This window comes from Macrobrachium nipponense, chromosome 13 (genome assembly GCF_015104395.2).
Source record: "Macrobrachium nipponense isolate FS-2020 chromosome 13, ASM1510439v2, whole genome shotgun sequence".
NCBI classification, from domain to species: Eukaryota; Metazoa; Arthropoda; class Malacostraca; order Decapoda; family Palaemonidae; genus Macrobrachium; species Macrobrachium nipponense.
Genome location: NC_087206.1, coordinates 79,523,044 through 79,546,814, shown reverse-complemented (window position 1 = coordinate 79,546,814; position 23,771 = coordinate 79,523,044). Strand labels below are relative to the sequence as shown.

The 23,771-nt window shown below is 37.1% G+C and overlaps 2 protein-coding genes across 3 annotated transcripts in view; both read left to right on the top strand.

Moving 5' to 3' along the window:
* The window catches only part of LOC135225884 (WD repeat-containing protein 11-like), a 94,781-nt gene extending 85,694 nt beyond the window's left edge, over nucleotides 1-9,087 (top strand). For both annotated transcript variants that reach the window (XM_064265452.1, XM_064265451.1), the window contains 6 exons: nucleotides 4,083-4,258; nucleotides 4,977-5,156; nucleotides 5,954-6,218; nucleotides 6,422-6,591; nucleotides 8,002-8,237; nucleotides 8,612-9,087. In XM_064265452.1, the coding sequence (XP_064121522.1) occupies nucleotides 4,083-4,258; nucleotides 4,977-5,156; nucleotides 5,954-6,218; nucleotides 6,422-6,591; nucleotides 8,002-8,237; nucleotides 8,612-8,726 (1,142 nt within the window). In that variant the 3' untranslated portion in view covers nucleotides 8,727-9,087. The remainder of the gene's footprint in view (nucleotides 1-4,082; nucleotides 4,259-4,976; nucleotides 5,157-5,953; nucleotides 6,219-6,421; nucleotides 6,592-8,001; nucleotides 8,238-8,611) is intronic.
* Nucleotides 9,088-10,148: 1,061 nt separating this feature from the next.
* Nucleotides 10,149-23,771, top strand: part of LOC135225373 (ubiquitin-conjugating enzyme E2 N) — a 47,210-nt gene continuing 33,587 nt past the window's right edge. The window contains exons 1-2 of the mRNA XM_064264705.1: nucleotides 10,149-10,288; nucleotides 17,544-17,652. Of these exons, the coding sequence (XP_064120775.1) occupies nucleotides 10,149-10,288; nucleotides 17,544-17,652 (249 nt within the window). The remainder of the gene's footprint in view (nucleotides 10,289-17,543; nucleotides 17,653-23,771) is intronic.

Genomic DNA, 23,771 nt, shown 5'->3' with positions numbered 1-23,771 from the left:
TCTTTTAAAAGTCTCGTTCATTAGAACGTGGACAGTCGTTTTCCTTTCTTTCTCTCTTCCTCGTCGAGGAAAGATGTAGTAGAGAATTCGATGTTCAAATTACTACGATACTTACGTAGTTTATCTTTGCGTCATTTTGCTAACGCATGGGTCAAGTCATATACGCATATCGTATTTACCTCTGCGGATAGAAGCCGAAAGAACTGTTGTTCTAATGTATTTATTTGACTCTCCCTTCAACCTTCCAAGATTTTTCGGAGTAAGAACAACTCTTCAGGTATTGTTACGACAACACCAACTCAGCTTCTGTTTTTTAGCGAATTTCTGTTTTCGTTTAAATAGGCCTGCTTGAGAGTTTCCTTTGCTCGATAATATCATACCTATTCCTTCGTAAAGGGAGTAGCTGGCAACTCAGGCAGATAGTATTCTGTTCACCATTGAAGCTTTCCTTCGAGGAAGACTTCTCCTTCACTCTTTTTGATAGAGATCGAAGGTGGTCGATCTCCAATCCTTATTTTGTTTTCTTGAAGGAAAGAATTTAGGATGGAGATCGTTGTTCAGAATACTATAAATATACTATGTATATTAACCTCGCGACATGATTCTACTAAGCAGTTGAATTGTCCGAGGGGTAGGCGCATATCCTAGTTATTCTACGGATTGCGACTTAGACGAGAAGTATTCTAATTGAACTGCAACACCAACTCAGCTTCTGTATTTAGCGAATTTTGTTTCATTTAAATATGCCTGCTTTGAGAGTTTCCTTTTGCTCGATAATTTCATACCTAGCCTTCGTAAAAGGAGTAGCTGGCAACTCAGGCATATAGTGCGAGACGATGATCAAGGCTGCTGTTACTGTGATCTACGCAGTACCGGCTAGCTCGGTGTCATGCGCGGTTGGTTACGTCTCTCTCCCTTGCGGGAATGGCTGAATAAACCGTCTCTCTGTCCTACAATCATGGATTTTAGCCTCGGGTTGAGGAAATTTCTAGTAATCTTGAATGATCATACCTGCCGTTTACTTAGAAAATTTCAACAAGATATCTCTTATACTTGTTAGGGTGCGGGTTTACCGCACGGTAACATTCTGTACGAATCTACCGCGGCATAGCACTATAATAATGCTCTCCTGCTTATGCAAAGCGCAGCCTTATTTAGGGAAGGAAGCAGGCTGAGTGAGGGAATGGATGAGTTTGCTGGGGACCATTTCCTCGCTGGAGAAGCTTGTTTTCCCTGAATAAACAGCAATTCAGACCTCTACAAATTTTCCTCACGATGAAATTGGAATAACATCAAAGATCTTGTAATTCAATTTTCTCTCAACGGCTTGAGGATCACCTCGGGTGATAGCGAGAGGGTGCCAGACATCCGAACAGAGAAACAGATGTTCTGGCACATTGTCTGAAAGAATTGGAAGCCAAATTGGTCGGCTCTCCAGTTCCTCGAAGGGTGAGTTTGGATCGAGTGGCCCAAATCATCTCGGATAATTTCTCAGCTCTCACATAGCTCGAGAAGAGAGAATTGGTTATGGGCTTGGGCACGGAACGTAACGATCCTCAAGAGGTTCGTTAAACTAGTGCACGTCCGTGCGGGTCTTCTCGATCGAAGGCAACAACTACTGACGTCTGAGTAATCCTCACTTAGAAGTATGTCGAAAGTGAGGAGAGACTGAGGGCGTCCTTTCGTTACGTTTTTTGTAATATTGAAGACGAAGGAGCTTCCTCTTAAGTTGTTCCCTTATTCATGATCCTAGAGGATTAGCTTTAGTCGCCACATGTTGGCCTCTAAGAGGTTGGATTCACAGAGGTCAGGTATTCAGAGAATTGTCCAAAGACCCTTCCCGAGAGAATCGGTGTAATCTAACATCGTCACTTAGTGAAGTATCTAATATCTCTCCTCTCTGAGTCTGAAGGCGTTCAGACTATCGAGAAGCGATAAGATCTTCAAGATTAATGGCAGTCTCTTGGCCAAGGCAAAGCTGTGCTGCCTATTTTCAGTTTTCAATCGGAGGGGGCCGTTTCTGGAGATAGTGAAGGGAAATGACTGTTCCTCCACCTCTACCTCTGTGAATTTCGTTATGGTTCTATCTTTCCGTATGAAGTATGAGATAAGATAGAAGTCCTAACTATTGTAGAATATGCAAATATGTTGTTGACGGCCTCTAGGCTCAGAGATTCGGTTCTGTCAAACAACAAAGCTTCACGATCTTTGAGGTCTGTGGAGATCTTGAAATTCTCTGGATCAAAGGTTCCGGCATGGTACTTAGACGTAGTCTGAGTTTCTGATGCCAAAAGCATTTCGAACCTATCCTTTCTGCGAACTTAATACACGTGACCAGAAAGGCTAATATTCTAACCGCTCTAGCCACGGCAGGAGGGTTAGTGATGGTTTTAGCCATCATCAGAGGTTTTGGCTTTAAAGGACATAATGCGGTCTGTCCTCTAAGCCTTCCGTTCTTGATAAGAACGAAAACCTGTCTAACCCTTGACCCGAAGGCTGGAGACCAAGGGTATGGCACAAATTATTGGGCAAGGGCATTAGAGAGTCCTGTGCCCTGTAGGGTCTCTCAAGTTTTATCTTGATAAAACTATAGAAAGTCAAGGTCAACGGACAATCTGCGGTGTTCCGTAAAAAGACCAGACTGGTTCATGTCCAAGAACACCCTGGCATTATAGCCAAGGAGTTCTTTTAAGAGGTCTCATTCATTATGTTTTTGCATAAAGATTTGAGATTTTTTCTTAATATCAATGCTCAAGAGGTGAGGGCGCGGCCTCGGAGCATTTTCAACAGAGCATGAACACTCAGTAACATTTCTGAGTGCACGCTTTAGCGAAGCAAACTCTGGGTTCGCCTTCACACCTCCCGACAATATGCGGTGTTCCGTAAAAAGACCAGACTGGTTCATGTCCAAGAACACCCTAGGCATTATAGCCAAGGAGTTCTTTAAAGAGGTCTCATTCATTATGTTTGCATAAAGATTTGAGATTTTTTGCTTAATGATGAAGCTCAAGAGGTGAGGGCGCGGCCTCGGAAGCATTTCAAACAGAGGCATGACACTCAGTAACATCCTGAGTGCCACGCTTTAGCTAAGCGACTCTGTGTTCGCTTCACACACCGACGGGATGTGAAGACGACATTTCAGATCCGTAAGTCGCTAGGACCATACATATCCGTAGATATATTATTGGGTGCAGGAAGCAACACGAATCCTATCCTATAGAAAAGGGATAGGTGTGTTTTTAACTTTGAAGGGTTGGTCGCTTGAGGCGCGTTCCTTTTCTTTAGCCTAGAAGTTATGGAACTAACTTTGATAGGTTAGGTCAGGTGGTGGTTTTAGCTTCGGTGCCCTCAGAAGTATGGTCATATGGTCTAGTCACATTGTGGTCATGCCCCCGTTGACAGATCATCTAGAGCGCACCAGCATTACAGGTCTCTACCTCGCTGGCAACTCTAGTAACGCAGAAGCAGACTTTGGTGACAGTAATCACGAAGTCGGCTATGCTAACAGGTCAGGAACCAAGATGTATATCATCTACTTAATTTAGTTTCCCAAAAATCCTATTCTGTCTCTTCCCACCATCCGAAGGTGGGATTCAGCTATATATATATCTGTCAGGTAAGTTTCATGAACAAAATGTTATTGTTATAATACAATTAAGTTTGTTCATACTTACCTGGCAGATATATATAATTAAAGTGCCCACCCACCTCCCCTCAGGAGACAGTGGCACTGATAAAATATGAATAGAAAATGGGAATAGTTCCTGATATCCGCCTCCCAGCGCGGCGGGAATGGGTACTACCACCTGGCCGCCGCCCATGCTGTGTGCCGCGAATTTTTAAATTCTGTCGGACTTCAGAAAATACAGCTATATATATATCTGCCAGGTAAGTATGAACAAACTTAATTGTATTATAACAATAACATATTTTGGTCCATTAGTTGTTTTGAATGTTGGTACAGTACTGATCTGATTCATTATAGTAAATGAAGTTAAAGTTTTGAGTATCAAGTTGGATTCTGTACAAAATCAAAAAATCTGCAAGACAACTTTTAATCTGCTTTATTGTCTAATTTGTAGGCATTGAAGCATGGCTGGCACGGATCCCGTTAGAAGTCAAGGAGTTTTTGGAAACCTGTGGATCAATTTCCCACCGGGCTCTGGTTACAGCAAAACTGTTTGGAGACCAAGGAGAAATTGATTTTTGGACTGTTGCATGTTACTACCTCACTCAGCCAGCACTTATGAACTCTAAGGTATGGCTTTTCATCATTTCCTTTCAGATTTTAGTATTTTGAAAAAAAAACAGAACAAGAAAATATGGCATAAGATGAAAAATAACATTCTTGTCATCAAAGTTGAATTTCAAGCTATAATTATATATCATGAACACATGAGGCATTGATTTCTGTACTGACCTTATTAATATTATCTATAATTCTCCATTATTCATACTATACTGTGTATGTGTATGTACGTATATAGTATATTTGTAGATTTGGGTAGATAAATATAAAGGCCTGCTTTGCAATAATAACCATGACCATAGTATATGTACAGTGATGTGGTTATCAATAAAGGCAATGCCTCAAACTTGAATACGTATACTAAATACAGTATAAAATTGTTCTTCGAATTGAGGGGTTTAGACAAAAAAATTTGCATTTTTGTTAGAAATATGAGTGGTTATTGAAATGATTTTTTAGATATCTTTATGCTACATGAACTTCAGGACCTTAAATGTACAAACTGTATTATAGCTATGAAAAATAAGAATGTTCATAATTAAGGTAATGAAGGAAGGAGGAATACAATCAACACTAAGACTGTAGATGCTGCATATTGATATCTGCATAATGTGGTTTATAGTACTTGTAAGAAGAATTTCATAATCTGATGATGCTTTTCTGTTCATGAAATATTCTTTTGCTTGAGTGATACATCTTTCCATTTTTCCTTTCCCTGTGTTTCAAGGATGAGAGTAGCAGCAGCAGTAGCAGTGTGGGCAGTGCTGAATTGATTGCCATGGACAAAGACTCTGCTTCGGAAAAGAGTGGCACTAGTGATGAAGTTAGTCTTCCTATGTCTTGTCTTCCTCCAACATATCCCTTGGAGACTACATATAATCATCTGTGTGATGCTGCCACATATAAAGTAAGGTGTACAATTTTTTTTTATTCTATTTTGCATGACTACTTGTCATCCAATCTCCAGACTTCACTGAAAGTCACACCTTTATCAAAATCCCCATTATGGTTGAGAGACTCATTACCAACTTGAATGAATTTTATTGGTAAAAAAATGAGTTGCGATGAGCTTGTTTGATCTGTAGGGTACTTAAGTAGCTTTTGGAACTGAACAAATGTTGCTGCACACAATATATGTTTCTGGGCCCATACATATACTACGTACGTGTATACTGGCTGGAAGAGAATAGTACTGTATTCAAATATTGTTCGTGCAAGATGGAGTGTAGTTTGAAAGTGACGAATTATCCTTTTTTCCATGCTTTTGTTGTGTGAAAAAAATTTCATTGGTAATTGTTCAGCTCAGTTTTGTCATTTTTTTTTTTTATTTCATTGTGTGCTCATGTTTTTATTCATCACATAATACTTATTGTTTGGGATTTTTTTAGGTTTCTTTGGCTTTATTTTCACTCATTTCTCATTCTCCTGATTGGCAAGCATAATTCTAAAGCTTTTCCTAGATAAGGTCCTCATACTATATTTGCTAGAGCCACTTGTTGGTTGGTAAAATTATTTACGTTGGTAACTACTTTAGTAAAGTGACATTTTTTTCAGGTCTTCTTATTATTTAGTACAATATTATCAGCTAAAGACTTGGTAAATTTGGTTATTTCTCAATGCAAAATTAATGTAAGGAAATTCTGCTATAGCTTGGTTATTGATTCATGTGTGACATAGATTTATTTCACTCTCCTTGACAAACAGCATCATGAGCTAGAACGTTTAGCAATACATGAAAGCAAGATCTTGGAAGGTTCTCAACGAGCAAATCTTGGACGATGTTTGGCTGTAGTTGGGGAGAGAGATCGTGCTGTTAGGCTCCTCCTTGATGCAGATGCTTCGAATAGTCAGTTCTATACAGATTGCTTGAGAGCTTGTCTCTTAGCTGCCACACATCATTCAGCACAGGCTCAGTCAACCATCAAGTTGGTTGCTACAAACTTGATTGCAGCAGGAAATATATGGGAAGGTATGTGAAGTGGTTCTGCTTTTTTTTTTGTTATAATGAATTGATAGCTGTCAAAATAAATTGTTGCTTGATATACATTTGTGGATGAGAGAAAATATTCTGTCATTAATATATTTCCACAGTACAACTCATACTTTACACTTCAACAATTTGTCTGTCATTTTATGTAAGAAAATATATAATGCATCATTTTCTTTTATCAGGTGTAGAGCTCTTATGTTTGATTGGCAAAGCTGGAGATGCATGTCGTTATCTTCAGTCATATGGCCACTGGGAAAGTTCCGTATGGTTAGCCAAGTGTGCACTGCCACTTACTGAGGCAGTGGATATATTGAAGCGATGGGCAGTACATCTTATTACTTCTGGCAGTAAGGTAATTTGACTACTCTGCGTTTGAGGTTTTTACCAGTGGTGATGTATTAAACATACACAAGCTTTCAGAGAAATAATTGTATTATGTGAATGGTCTTTTGTGTGTTTTGCTCCAATGTTTGGAACAATAAATTTGCTACTTTATCATCATGAAAATTCACGTTTTTTCGCGTTTGCTACTTTATCATCATGAAAATTCACGTTCCGTGCTTTTACTTCCTTGCTTTGTTAAGTCATGAGTAAACTAATGAATTTCCTTTGTGCTAACTAGAGTACGTACATAAGTACTAATGATTTTCTATGATAAACAAACTTATTTCTTTATTAAATCCTTTATGGTGCTTTTAATGAAAAGCTTTATATCTCAGTTGAAAACTTGATATGTAATGGCAGTGTGTTGTTAGGTAATATACTAAATTTTCACTTGCAAAAGCCCTTCGTCCCCTTCGTAGTATCCTAGTTCACCTCTTCATTATTTTTTCCTGGTGATCAAGATCCAGAAGGGTGCTGGCATTTGGTCTTTTTTTTTTTTTTTTTTTTTTTTTTTACTGAATTTAGTGGGAGTAATAAGGAAATTGAGAAATACTATGTACGGATTAGGGTTTCCTTTAACTTGGCTTCTGAAGAAAAAAAATTATGAAAGGGGGATTAGGAACCAAGGAAAACTCATGTGATTTTGAACATTTTTTTACATGAAGCCTCATAGAATTATTATTGTATATAAAAATGTGTACAGGAAAAATTTTGCCTTGGGAAATGGACTTTCGATCAGTTTTGTTGTTCATAGTTTTGCATTGCTATTTGTAGCAATGATTATGCTTTTTATCTTCCCAAGCCTGAATAAATAGGGTGGGTCGGAGTCAAGAAAGACACCTGTCTGTACATTTGCCAAAAAAAAACTCTGAAGTGAGCCATTCAGTGAGTTAAGAAATAATGAGCCTGGGTGCATACAAAAATCTCCAGGTTCATCATGGTCTCTTTATCAGCAACACATTGATCTTTCCACCCTCTCATAACTTCAGTGCATGTTACATATTTTGGGGTTTGCTATGTAAAAACAGCATTGTTTTTGTAGTAATGTTTTATGCTGATCAACATCTAACAAATAAAGCAATTAAATCATTATGTAGTATGTATATTCAAGAATACTTATTATGAACTTTTTGTCATTTGATTTGAAGGTCAGTTTTTACTCATTTTTTTTCTTTTCCATTTTTATCTTGGTTTCCATCTTTTGGCCACCATCCCATATCCCTTGGTTTGTTTACTTTTCTTGACCAACCGAGTCCCAGTGTTCTTACTTTCATCTTAATGTTTTATTCCATTGTAAAAGTAGAGATGATTGTGTTCAGTAAGAAAAGAAAGGCAACTGTATGTTATTGTACCAAACTAAATACATACTGTGTTTCAGGATCTGGGAGTATGTGCACTTCTTTCTGTTGGAGGTGTCAGTGGAGCCATAGAACAGTTAGTACAACAACATTATCATCAGCGTGCAGCACTCCTGTTGGCTGCGGCACAACAGCTTCACATTTTACCCAATACACACACTCAGTCAGCATCTTCATCTTTAAGTTCACACTCAGGAAGTTCACCAGTGCTCTCAGGAACTGCCTCCATGATGTCCTTTGCTGAAAATATTCATAGGTATGTGGTTCATGAAATGTCTTATTTTGATACCGAATTAAGTTTCTTGCCTGTATACGTAGCAGTAGATCTCTTTTTAAAGTTTTAGAACTGTACCCCTTTCTACACATACACACACATATATGGTAATAATAGTACAGTGCCTTCCTTTCATTACTCTGAAAGTAAATTATTTGATTTAAAATTATGTGTTACTGTGTTACCTTTTAAAGGTGGTTCTCTTCAGAAGTATTAAATTTGTTTTTAATTTTTTTAGTTTTAATATTAATTGTGAAAGAAATTGTAAAGTAGTTTCTTTCCCTTTATATAATTTGAAGTATACGTATTGCAGGTGTTCTTCTGCAGCAGATGTTAACAAAATATTTGTTTTCCAGGAAATATGTCTTGCACTTGTTCAGCCTTGGCAATAGACCTGCAGTATCTTACTTTTGCCGTTTAATGGGAGAAAAAGGAGCGACACTCTTACAAGAATTAGACTCACTTCAATAAATTAATCCGTTTTGGGAGAATATTATAGCTGCACAAGTAAAGCATATTTGCATGGTTAAGTAATGCAATGTAGGGAAATTTCTATTTAATTATTTCTTGACATTCCACTTGATTGCTTTTCAAGTCTTGATTTTCATAGTTTAAGAGCCTTGGGAACATAAAATAAAGGAATGATTAATATCATTGATAATCTAAGTCTCAAGGCTTATGGTATATTTAGATTCTTCATTATAGCCATTGAAATAATATTTTAATTTTATGATTCTTATTAACTGTATTCTACACTTCTTATGATTCAGGTTTCATTGTATTACATTCCATTGTTTAATATCCTTTGAAATAAAAAGAAATTGTATTGTAATTGTGCAGTGTTTATATAGTCAGGATAATTTTTTTTGTATAACATTATGAACACATTTAGACTAAGTGTGCATACATAATAGTATAATGAGGAAGTGGTCTTATTACTCAAGAGAGTAGAAATTGTACATATTACAGTATACGTACTTATATAACAATACGTATACTAAAAATATATGTACTTTGGTACTGTTCATGAAAGTTAAATTGGTATATGCTAAGCAAGGTATTAGATAAATCTATAACAGAAAATAATAACTTTCTCTTACATACGCACAAAAAAAGTAACTATGGCAACAATCTTCCTCTTCCTGGGGATGAGAGATGCCCCATGGTAGGGGTATAGCCTGACTCTCACAAAGCTTCATACAGTGGATTGTTTTAACCACAGGGGAGAAAGGAGGATCCTTATTGTACGTAAACCAATATGTGTACTAGTTCATATTAATGAAATATAGATTTTCAAAAAAACAAAGTAAAATAAATTTTTCAGTACTGTACAAGCCAGTAACTTGAAGTATCATTCTTCTAGCCATGGAAAGCTCCCAAACAAACTCTCTTCAGAAGGAAGATGAGTGTGAGTAACTGACAGTTGAGCAGTGTACATATATGCAACATACGGCCTGGTAGTCTCAACTAACGATTCAACTCATTCTTCATGTTATAAGCCTTTGATAATTGGAATGTAAGGCATGGAGGGATGGCTGTTAAATACCAGTTACAGGCTTGCTTTAAAATATATATTTGACTACATTTTTAATGAAATTTTTATTTGAAAAAACCAGCTTTTAGGGTTGAATCTCAATAGAGGATGAGAAGATTTAAGTTGTCAAATCTTGAGAATGCTAAAATAAAATAGTACTAGGACCTGACTGCAGGCTTTGGTAAACAACTCAAGTCAGTGATCCACAGCTGTCCTCAAGCTCAGTGTCTCTGCTCTTACTACTTGAGTGTTGTCAGTGTAGAATATATCTTGGAAAAAAAGCTATGGTCAGTCTCCGGGTTTCAAGGTGGTGGGATTCCTGCAACACTGCAGAAGGTCAGTGAAATCCTTTGAGGAAAATGAGTGGTTTGATGCATATGGTGGTGGTTTTGGGTGTTAGACTGTGTCTGATGAAGAGACTGCCACCACTACCCAGTGTACTAATGATGGCTGCAGCAACTGGGATAACTGCTACTCTTGTCATGCCCGGGTTCAGCAAGTAAGTGAAACTCTCCGAGCATGATAGGGAATGGTTAAGTGATGCCTTGGCTGACTTCTTTCATACTGCAAGATCAACATTGTCAGGCTTCATTGATGTCTCCCCACAGCTTCCAAGTACTGTACAGTACATTGCCATCAGGTCATCCAGTACCCCGTCTTTTAACTTGGAACCACAACTCGGTACATCAGCTGTCATTATCCAATGCCACATTCCTAACCTTTGTCACCCTAAAGTCAGACATGTATCACTCAGTATGAGGCCAACCTCTGGTCAACATCATACCTTCACCTACACCTTGAAGTGCTGACATGGGTCAGTCTTTTACAGAGATGTCAAGGCTTTTCAGTATCACTAGCCATTACGTACTACTTTCAAGCAAACACAAAAAGATGTCAAGTATGGTAAGTATGCGCTATTATAATTTCTCTTGTAGGGAACCATACCGAAAGATTTATGAATGAGAGAAGAGAGCAGTGTAAATTATTCATTTTTTTTTGTTTTTTCATGGATTTTATTAAGTAGGAAAAAAAGAGAGAACTCTTCTTTGGGACATGCTTCTATAAAAAGAAGTTTAGGAAATTATGGAACTTGTTCAAAACGTCAAGAAATTTACGTCTTCACGTTTATCGATAGATACAGTGATACCTCAAGATACAAAAGGCTCAACTTACGAAAAACTCGAGATACGAAAAATTTAACGGCTCTACATACGAAAAGTTTTCAAGATACGAAAGGTTTCTGAAAGTCCGAGATTCGCCTGGATAACAATTTTGAAAATCGCGCCGCCATCTTAGTATACTAGTAGACTCGCCACCACCCTCCTGCTCTCCCATTGGTTCCTGATGCTAGTCGCTGCCATGAAATCCTTCTCTCCTATTGGCCAGCATCCCTCCCATCTTGTACCTACTATGTACATGTGGTGGCGTGGCTCGGCCACTCGGTACCAGCATTGTTATAGTACGCACGCGGTATTCGTTTTCGGGATCGTCAATGTGTATGTAATATTTAAAAAAAAAAAAATTGACCAAGATCTCTCACATGGGATAAGTGATCAAGGTCTCTTCATGGGCAAACTGGAAACTTTGCAAGGTTGGTAGAATCTCCACTCCCTGCTGAAAACAGAGGGTGTAGACCAATCATTTACAACATGCATACCAGTATGTAGTGTACGTATAATCAAGGCACTTCAGTTTATGTTGAAGGTCAGCAGCTGAACATTCAGTACCCAAATCAGTTGCAGAGAGAGCATTTGGTTGAACAGGGTTTTGATGGACACCAGGGCCAACAGAGTCATGAGGTGCAAAAAAAGAAAGTTGAAATTCTGTAAAAGAAAAAAAAACCTATGTAAAGTAAAAAAAAGTAAAAAAAAAGTTAAAAATGAAAAAAGAAGAAAAAAATGGCAGAAATTAAAGCAGCTTTTCATAAAGTGCAATCATTTGTAGAAGACACCCCCCGAAAAGGCTCACACAGGAACATTGTGAAAAGTAAGCAGAAGCAATCTTCCTTGGATAGTTACGTATGTACGTAGCCTCACTCGAAAGGTAAGCTTCCACATTTTATGTTACAGTAATAATATTTCTTGTACACTAATACACACTTTATTTACAGGTTTTGCATTTTTAGTCTTAATTTAGGTATTGAATGGTCCAAATTGTTGTAGTATTTCATTGTTTATAGGTCAATTTAGCTTTATTATGAAATTTAATGGGGTGTTTTTGGAGGGCTTGGAACGGATTAGCCATTTTACATGTAAAATGTGGTCCAAGATACGAAAACCTCATGATACGAAGGGCGCCTCGGAACGGATTAATTTCGTATCTCGAGGTACTACTGTATGTAAGTTCTTTTTCACACGTCTCCAACACTATCACTGATATTATTTAACTCGCCGTGGCTATGAAACCGACAGCCGGTTTGTAACTTTCCAAAGCTATGTATCCGACAGTTAGTGTTATCATGAGAACTTGTGTGTTATCTAACTCAATGGGATGTTTGCTGGTCACAATTTTGCCATATTATCTATGGACGGGGGTTGGCCGGTATTGTTACCATATAAGTTTTAATCTGAGTGATCTTTTTATCTGTTATCAGATCCGACAAAATACATGCTCATAAAAAACTGATGGTGCAATAAACATAGAGTGTCAATCCCTGGAGTGGCGATATGCCTGCTGTGTGTGTGAGACCTCAGGCGGCCATGTTGAAAGGTCTCAGTCCAGCTCATAGTACTATACTTTATTACTATTAGTATATATACATATTGTTATTTTTATCTTATTACTGTTAATATTATTATTATTTTATTACTAGCATCATTATTCTTATTGGACACAATTTCTCAGAGAAATATGACCTTACAATAAACACTCACTAAATACTCATTGTACCCCAAACACTCAGTAGACATTCACTAAGCACTCACTATACACTAAACATTCATTAAGTACTCGCCACACATTAACACTTGCTAAACATTCACTGAAACACTAACATTCATAATACATTCACTAAATCCCATACATTCACTGAATACTTATGCACAACATTCGCTAAACACCAACATGCACAATAGTCACTAAACATTAACTAAACACTAACTCATTAAACGTTAACGATACAAAAAAATTCACAAGGGCACTAATCACCTGTTCAATTTGCGGGTTGCCAAACCTTTTAAGATGCAAGGCTTTGCAGCGCCGCCCTATTGGAAGACCACAGAGCTAAGTAGTAGTATTGGTATAGAGATGGCAACTCCAGATATATACCTACTCTCTATGGGCTGTCCAAGGATGTACAAGGTCACATGGATGTCAGTCCCATTACCTCAACTCTAAAAAAGAAAGTATATATAATTTAAGAGTAAGGTACTACAGATAATTCCCGTCTCTGGTAGAATCTCATATCTTGGGCCAGATTAAATTGGGTTGCATAGGGTATGTATTTGCCTAGTCTATAAAGATTATGTATATCGTTGTGACGGATGCTGCTACCTATTAGGTAGAACACAAACTGTAGGTCGTTATTTTTTATTTATTTGATTTATTTTTTCCAACTTAACCCCATGGGATTCTTGGGCTTTGCTCTCAGTTAGGGGAGGGGGCCCATTTTCCAAAACTCCCAATCGAACTGTAAAGCTCACATGATTCTTATTTATTAGTCATTAAAATTTGTGGAATAACACCATGATCTTAAAGGAACAAAAGAGTATGAAGATATAGTCATTTATGCACGTATATGGCCTAAAAAATTGGTTTGTCAAGAAAATCAAGAACCTGAATGTAGAAGAAAGCAATAGATAGAAAGTGTTAAGAAAAACAAATATCAGCTCAACATTAAGAAATGGACGTGTATGTTACCACAATTATAAAGCAAGGTTAAAGTCAGTGTCGGAAAACTTACTGCAGCTTATATTTATCTAAAACCTCAAATATCCAACAAAATTCGATATTTTGTATTTTGAAGGTTTTGACGGAACTGCCCAAAATTGTGGGTTTCAAAACAGCCATGAACGTGTTGGACGCACCAGCACATGAATATCATGGCACAGACACAGTTAGGGGAGGAGGGGGGAGGGGAATGAAGAATAGCAGAGGTAACTATTGCCTCTGCACGTGACGTGAAACCTTTTTCTTTGTTGGAAGTTTTTGATTTATTTCCAACATCGATAAAAAAAAAAAGGATTTTAAAAGAATGCCTTGATGCCAGTGTTGTTAAGTGGTGGAAAGCCCCTCGGTGGCGTAGTCGGTACGGTGTTGGCGTACCACCTCGGTGGATGCGAGTTAGTGTCTCGGAATTCCATTGAAGGGTGAGAGATGTGTATTTCTGGTGATAAAAATTCACTCTCGACGTGCTTCGGAAGTTACGTAAATCTGTTGGTCCCGTTGCTGAATCCATGCAAAAAAACACCATACATACAAACAAACAAGTGATGGAAGGATGGAGTGGCAGTCCAGTCCTACAAGCCGAAAGCGTAATAACGCACGAGTAGTTAAAATCTTTTCGTATATATCTAGACAGCCGTTTTAACTGTCATGCAATTCGCTCATTCGCCCATTTCCCCAAGTCGTAATAAACTCAGTACTACTGTGCTAGCTGCTGGGAAAGTTTTTTTTATCACCCACCCATGAAGGCTTAGGAGTTGTAAGATTGTACGGCTTTTGAGTGAGAAGCCATAGAAGTTGTTGGGGAGCTGTCAACGAATATTTACCGTAATATTAACGTCTTCTCGAATATAGAGGCCCGTGTATAACAACAACAACAACCTTTTGGTATAATTGTAGTCAAGATCTAGATAAACTATCTAGATCTTGGTTGTGGTCATGCCATGATTCATGCCCATTCGGTGATATGCACCATGCTAGACCGATGTTGATCTAGTATGTAAGACGACGAATAGCAACGTCAACAAATGACGCACATTCAGATAACACAAGCGTTTCCCATACATAATAATCTGGAGAGCCGAAGGTCTTATCGAGTCGTAAGTTGCAGACAGGAAATGAAGTAATACGATAATTAATGGTAATTATGATGATCTCAAAATAGGTCCCTAAGTTACTGAGCCACAAGTGCGTTCTTTATTACTTTTATGCTCTTAGTGTATTGGTTGCTAAGTATACGTGCGCGATTTTTAGGTGTACACTTTTAGAGAGAGAGAATCATGATATTCACCTAAACATAGATGTAATCACCGTGTCTGATTGCCGTTCAGATTGCTATTAGGCTATTCTTCGTAAATTAGTAAATACCTGTGTATTTTTACTTTGAGAAGAAGTTGAGTATCCAATTACAGGCATTGCATTTCTCACATGATTGTATAGACGTCAGAGAGAAGATTAAATCGAATAATTGAAAAGTAGTTTTGAGATAAAAAGGACTATAATTATTCATGTTTATTATGACAAAGATGATTGCCATAATTGCCTTTTATCAATAATGACTATTAGAGGTCGAACTTTCCTCATTCAAATCTGTCATTCAAAAGAGTTAGGACAAGTCAAGATTTTAAAATAATTTCGAGTGATAAAACGAAGTACCATTGAGTCACGCCCACTGAGGATTAGAAGCATACTTCATTTTATATTTCACTATGACTTCTAATAGTCAGGGTCATAATATAAGTCTATAAGTACCCAGCCAGTTAGTAGGTCTGTCATACTCTACCAAGTATTTTTTCTTTGGCATAAATTCTACAGTAACTAGGTATATTTCCAGAAGTAGCATGTTCATATTCTATAATCCGTGCAATAACCAAACAGTAGGATTTGTCCTTGAACAAAAGTTATCGAACAAGGGAAAGTCCCATGATGCATCGTAAGCAATATCACGACTGGCTTGTCAGAGCACCACCGTCACCTGTGGAAGAATATGCAATGTTAAAGACAGTCTAATGTATAAAGAATTAAATATTTTTCTTTTATAACTCATTTTTCCTCTGATGTGTGCATCCACGGTTACGCACCTACGGCTGCCTGATGTTTTCTCAGTTACACCATCTTGCCCGGGGTAAGATGGCGGCCACTTTGTCATTGTTTAGAAATATGGCGTCTCTCTTCGACACCATTCTGGCAACGAGAAACAACACTTTTATGACAGTAGTTCATCTCAAGTTAAAGAGTGGTTCATAAGCCGTAAAATATTTACTGAATAGTTATTGTTATTTCATCATGTTATTCCAAGGAAGTGGGAAAATTGAAGCTCATATAGGTGTGCAAGCTTGCTCGAGTTTATGCACCGTCATTATTTTGCACTGGCGTTTTGTAATGTTTTTAATTTTGCTTTTGCTTGCAAACTTTTTTTTTATATAATTTCTCGTGCACATAGCAAGTGAATCCGTCATATAACTACAAATCAAGGCAATTCGCCAGTGTTATGCCTGTTCCTTATCGGCTAAATGCCATTATTACAAAACGATCGCGTCGTTTATATCACAGTTCACTGGTATTTTTTTTTAAATAGTTGCTATTAATGATAACTTGGTATATCTATTATTACAACTGATATTTCATCTAACGACTTAAAACACAAAGTGATATTCATTACTGAAATATATGCATACCGGCTTAGGTCACAGCTAGTGAGTCGACCTAGCATTTGATGCAGTGATATAGGCAGTATAGACAAGACTTAGAATTATTACACACTAGTTTATGCAATAACGTAGTTTAGATTTGCATGACTTCCAGAACCTTCGGTGATAATTGATCGAAAACTGCAAATCTGCCCGTAAGCTCGGGTCTCTCTCTCTCTCTCTCTCTCTCTCTCTCTCCTCTCTCCTCTCTCTCTCTCTTCTCTCTCTCTCTCTCTCTCTCTCTCTCTCTCTCTCTCTCTCTCTCTCTCTCTCTCTCCGGTCGTAATTTATTTTGTGCATACCGGTGATTATGATAAAAAAAACATGAAGGAAAGTGTATTTTTTGCCGGTTACCGGCATTACAGATGTCATCTTGTAAAAACGTTGGACGCCAAAATTTCTATGATACCTAGACAAAAGCAAAACAGCCCAAGGGTCTATTTAAAAGAAATTGGTCCTTATGTTGCGAAAATAGATTATATCAGGGATTACCTATTCAGGAACGGTGTACTGTGAAGTAAGAATATGTAATTAAAAGATCTGACCACTGAAACAAGGTTTGTCTATAAGAAAGCAGTAAAAAATAATAATGAATAATACAACCATGAATAATACCGACCATCAGAACTAAATCAGGGTGACGATAATGGCTGTATTGTGAAGCAGCAGTCCATAGCATAATGAGTTTACATTTCATTATAGCTTAGGTTCATAATTTTATTCTTTCACCGCGTGAAAGCATAAATGAAAGCACTTAAACGGAAAATTACGCAGAGACCAAGACCAATTATTTTTCAAGCTTCAACCTCCCAACTTTTTTTTAAAAAAGGAAGCATGTGGCATAAGCATCAGAAAACGTCCAGAGAACAAAATGCGCTCACTGGAAATTAGCTAATACTATTCAAAATAGGAGAGCATTGCTTTTAGACAGGTTATGCGGTTATTCGAAAAAAGCGTAATGACAGACCGTCGCCAAAACAACGCAAGTTTTTCCCTGTCCCGTTTGAACTTCCCGCTTCGCTTCATCACTTATTCTAGAAGTCTACCTTTTTTTAGAGGAGTAATAAAGTAAGAATATTTCGAGAGATAAACCCAGCTCGCCTGTAAAACTCCCCCGAAAGCGAAACCGCCGTGTCATTTTTTCGAAGAGTTTCCGAAGACTTCCACTGACTGCGAACGATGAAGAGATGATAAAAATGTCGTTGTTGGAACACAACTGATTTCTGTTGGTTCGCCGACGTGCGGAGATTTCTCAAAAATGGCTGCGGGTTTACCTCGTAGAATTATTAAGGTTAGTGACCGGTTTGTTCGCACGGCATCGACCCCATGGGTCGTTTTGAAGGCCTCGATCGTCCGGGGGTCAAGTCGTTAAATAGGGAGTCGCCGGGGAGCCTTGCTTGGTAGACACTAGGCCTATGCATGGCGAATGCCAGGCGGTCCTCTATTCTCGTCTTCGTTTTTAAGCCAATTCGTTTTCCTCACTTCCAATCCCTCATTTGCCGGCAATGACGTTGATGTCACTACTTGGTTATTGAATTATTTGGGCGATCTCTCACCGTAGGCCTTTTGTTTTTGGGCTCGATAGGCCGAGAGCTGGAAGCCTCGAACTCTGGCTTATTACGCCTAGGCCTATGCTAATCAACCCTGTTTATGTCAGGTCAGGACGAAATCTGACCAATTATGGTCTGAGTTTCTTACAATGGCCTTCCTGATTACGTCAATTTACTTAGAGGTCCTTAGTAGTGCCATTTAGGAGGTTAGGCCTGTGATTTTCTCCATGCTGTGTTCAGGCCAGACTTACATAGGCCTACTACAATAGATCGAAGCGGTCACGATTTACGTATGAAGGGATGGATTTGCTCTTTGAATTGGTTATCAATAATGTCTCATAGATTTTTATACCTATATGTGTAAAAACCTTCATTCACAGAATTCCATTAATATCCCTATAGTAGTTAACCCTATAAGATAAGTATATCAGGTATTCTCATCAAATCGTTGAATCGCTATTGCCGACACCAAACGTGCTGAGTCTTAGTAGATTTGAAAGAATAATTACTTAATTACTTTGTTTTCCCTGTAATAGGGCTAGGAGGCTAGTGCCATCAGTGCGCCTCCTGCAGTACACTGTAGGTATCAGGGTACTTGAAGAAGTTCTTTGGAGCATCCCTACAGCACCTGTGGCTGCTGCAAACCCTTTAATTACTCTTTCTGTGTCTGTTCATATTCTCTTTTTTTGGTAATTGTAAGCCGTCATTCCGCGGTAAAGTAGACTATGGCAGTTGATGTTTTCCTACGTTATTTTACTTACTGAACAAGAATTTAAAATATTTATTTGGACGACTGTAATTAATCCCCAAGGGCCAGTACTAAACACGGCGAAATACATTGGACGCCCCAATCCCTAATGGATGTCGTATTTGCGGTTACGTTTCTTTCAGGGTAGTTTTAAAGAATAGTTCCACACGGACTGCAAGGAACGTAACCGCTGATACGAAATCCACTAGGGATTGGGGCGTCCAATGTATTTTGCCGTGTTTAGTACTGGCCCCTGGGGGTTAATTACAGTTGTCTGAATAAATATTACTTTAAATTCTTGTTGAGTAAGTAAAATAACGTAGGAAAACGTCAACTGCCATAGTCTACTTTACCACGGAATGACGTCTTACAATTACCCCTTTTTTTTCTTTTTTTTTTTCTGACCATTCTCGACACCCCTAATAATTGTTTGATAGGCCTAGCACAACTGCGAGGTTTTCCTCATGTTTCACCTGTCATGCCTTTTTTTTTTCTTTCTTTCTTTTTTTATTTTATCTCTCTCTCAGCACTGAATGACCTCATGGGTCCCAGTTCTTGGCCTTTGGCCAAAATTCTCTACAGGCAGTCCCCTGTTATCGGCGGACTCGCGCTGAGTTCCGGTTATGGGCACCATAAGGCTCTGATAAGTAGAGTTATGGTGCCATAAGAAAACCTAACAGAGGCACCATTAACCGGATATTGACGCCATCGTAAATCACTGATTTTCGGTTAATTGCGGTTTTTGCTTCTCAGCATCTCGCCAAGAATGGGACCCCGCTGATAACCAATGACTGTCGGTATTCCAATTGCATTTCTACATTTTTATCATTCCACTCACTCCCCCTATGAGGCTTGCAATGGCACGTAGATCAGATTTTCTTGGTTGTGAGTCATCTAGAAGTGGTGAATTGTTTGGGATTTATTGAAGATGGCAGGTTGACTGCATATCCAAAACTACTATGGGTTTCACAGACAGTGCAAGCACGTATCTGGGCAATAAATCTGTAACAAACGCTCATATCAGTGTGAGATTTTGCTATAGTGTATTACACCCAGTGCTTTAATTTATAAGGGTATCATGAATCACTAATTGTAAAGAAGAAAGACATTTGTCCCCGTACCAAGAGGCAAATACTCGATTAGCCAGAAATGGATACGAACACAACAGTATAAAAAAAGCTCTGCCTGCCCTCTCCCTCCACCTCAACCCCCACTCCCCCTCCACCTCCTTCCTTCCTTCCTTCCTTCCCTCCCCTATCTTCCCTCTCTCTCTCTGTCTGTGGTAGTGGTGCTATAAATGATTAGAGTGAGAGATATCTTTAGCAAAGAGAAAGCTGCCAATTGCCTTCAGATTGGTTGGAATAGGTAACTGGACTTTTTGAACACCCTGTAGTTACTGTGTTACAAATAGAAATTGAGCCTTTCTACCGGACATTCATTAGAATTAAAGCCTTGATTATACCGATGGACATATTTTTAAGTCATGAATGTTTATTTTTTGTGTGTGTATATATATATATATATATATATATAATATATATATATATATATATATATATATATATATATAGAGTAGTACCTCGAGATACGAAATTAATCCGTTCAGAGGCGCCCTTCGTATCATGAGGTTTTTGTATCTTGGACTACATTTTACATGTAAAATGGCTAATGCGTTCCAAGCCCTCCAAAAACACCCCAGTAAATTATATTTCCAGGCTTACAACACATGTTCTAGGGTTATGACGCCGATCCGACGGAAGAAATATGACTCCAAAAAGGGAAAATACTGTACATACTTGGGTAATATTCAACTGCATGTAATGTTCAACCCCATTTTTACTGCATATATTAGGTCTTTAGCATATGTCTCTTAGCAATAAGCGTAGCCTATGTTAGCGGTTGATACTGTAGCCTAGTCTATGATTCTAACATCTAAACCTAAGAAGCTAAAAGCTTAGAATATGCCAATAAAATGCATAAATAATCAGTATGTACTCATTTCAAATAATTATTAATTAATCATTAACTATTATACACAAACAAACAAACAAAAAAAACCTTCCAATCCATTGTTTACATTCAGCTTTTACCATCTTACGAGTACCGAACGAACGCCAAGCAATCACTTTTCGTAGGACACAGTAAGCCATAAATTTTCATTAGTATCTCTCTTCAACTAATGAAACTACCAAACAGTATAATAGCCATTCATTTCTATTCTTTATTCTATCTTTACCTAATGGAGATACTGAGTTACTGACAGCTATAATGAAACATATACATAACGTAATATTAAAACAGAAGAAGAATTCTAAAAATACTTATTTGTTGGCAGTCAGATTTATTTTATATTTTATGATATCTAATTCACAATTTTTTTTATTAAATGTATTGCATGTACTCATTTCAAATACGTAATTATTAAGTAACCATTAACTATAATAAACAAACAAAAAAAGCTTCCAAACTTCTGTTTACATCCAGCACTTACGAGTATCGAACGATTGCCAAGCAATCACTTTTACACAGTAAGCCATAAATTTTCATTATCTCTCTACTAAACATTATAATAACCATTCATTTCTATTCTTTATTTTATCTTTACCTAAAGTTTTTTTTTTTTTTTTTTTTTTTTTTTTTTTTTTTTTTTTTTTTTTTTTTTTTTTTTTTTTTTTTTTTTTTTTTTTTTTTTTTATTAAATGTATTGCATGAAAAAGTTTTTCAATTTACAGCATCCTTTTACCAATAGAATACTTAAAGCACAAGGGGTAGATGCTGACCAATAGGAGAGCAGGATCTTATGGGGTGACAAGCATCAGGAACCAATGAGAGAGCGGGAGGATGGTGGCGAGTTTACTCAGTTGGCGGCGCGGGAGTTTTAAAATTGTTCTCGTGGTGGCCGGGCAAATCTCGGGACTTTACAGCAACAACCTTTCATATCTTGAAAACTTTTCGTATGTAGAGCTGTAAAATTTTTTCGTATTGCTTTCGTATCTCATGTTTTTCTTAAGTTGAGCCTTTTGGATGTCGAGGTACCACTGTATATATATATATATATATATATATATATATATATATATATATATATATATATATATATATATAATATATATATATATATATATATATATATATATCGAGCTACAATGTCCTTAATATCTAATTCGCTCTACACCGTCGGAATTAATATATTTTCATATATGCTTAACCGAAGGGGAATTTTTTTCTCGATAATAGATTTGCCTGGACCAGGCGCGAACCTATGGGATCCTTTCAAACCCAGGAACGTCAGTGAAGCTTTACCTACTACACCACCGCGAGGCTAGGTAAAGCTTCACTGACGTTCCTGGGTTTGAAAAGGATCCATAGGTTCGCGCCCTGGTCCAGGCAAATCTATTATAGAGAAAAAAATTCCCCTTCGGTTAAGCATATATGAAAATATATTAATTCCGAGGTAGAGCGAATTAGATATTAAAGGACATTGTAGCTCGATATATGTATGAATCACGGAAATGTGATATGACTTTTATATATATATATATATATATATATATATATATATATATATATATATACACACATACACATATACACATATACACATATATACATATATATATATATATATTATATATATATATAGATATATATATAATATATATATATATATATATATATATATTATATATATATATATATATATATATATATATATATATATATATATATATATATATATATATATATACATATATACATACACATATACACATATACACATATATACACATATATACATATACATACATATACATACATATATATATATATATATATATATATATATATATATATATATATATGTATATGTGTGTGTGTGTATGTGTGTGTATATGTGTGTGTGTATATATATATATATATATATATATATATATATATATATATATATATATATATATATATAACAACACAACTGGTATTATGCAGACTTGAAGTTATAAATCATTTTGCTCTTTGATAATCTACAGGACAGACCAAAATATAACTTGCTACTATAATTATTTCCATCACCAAAGTAGAAACCTAATAGCTAATTAACATTTAAATTTCATGAAAATCAATATCTTGTTCAGCCTTCATCGTTTGCGATCACCTCCTGCAACCTATTTGGCATAGATGCAACATGGTAGTAAATCATTTGCTGATTTCGTCGTCATAAGAACTCCCACTCTCGTAATGTGCGCTCAAACAGTTGGTGAGATGGCTCCTGTCCTGGCTCCCAACTGCTAACTATATTTCCCCATACATTTAGGCTTCATGTCGCACCCGTTGGTAGCCCATTCCAGGAGTTAAATATCTGGTTATTCTGAAAACCATTGCCTAACTTTGAGGGCATTAAGAATAGAACAGTTATCCTGCCAAAATAGAAAGTGAAGCAAGTATCGTTGAAAAGATTTTTGTATCATTTGTAACATTAATTTATATAATTTAATTGAAAATCTTATATTAGATGTTATGAAACTCTTTATAGTAACTTGCCATTATCTAATTATGATGAGCAAGACAATGAATATCGCATAAGTTATTCCTTCAGGATAGGTAGGGGGTATGCACGGACAGAAGGCACCATTACTTCTTCTAATATATCTATATATTTCTCTTCAGTGAAGCTGCCGCCAACTTCAAGTTCTCCCACACCGTGTAAATGCACCCAACCCTATACATACATGATAATATATAGTCACAGCAATTTCATATATGAACTGTTGCTCGTATCTTGTGTTGCTTGGGTGCCAGCAGTGTGGTCGTCCGTGAGTTACCGAAGTGAATGTCTTCACACCACTGAATATTACTCGAGCCCAGTAATCAAGGGTTTTATTAGCATACCGACGCACAAAAGCCAATCTTGCCCTTTTATGGTGTTCAAGTTTCCCCTTTTTAAACGGGATCCGATAAAACAGATCATCATGAAGTTGATTCCTCACAGTGATGTGCATAGACCTCTAAATACAGCTCCTCCCTAATGGCTACTGCATTCTTAAAAGGAGACTTGATTGCAGTCAGTAATTTGCCTATCATCTTCAGATGTCTTCCTAGGGCCACCGCTCCGGT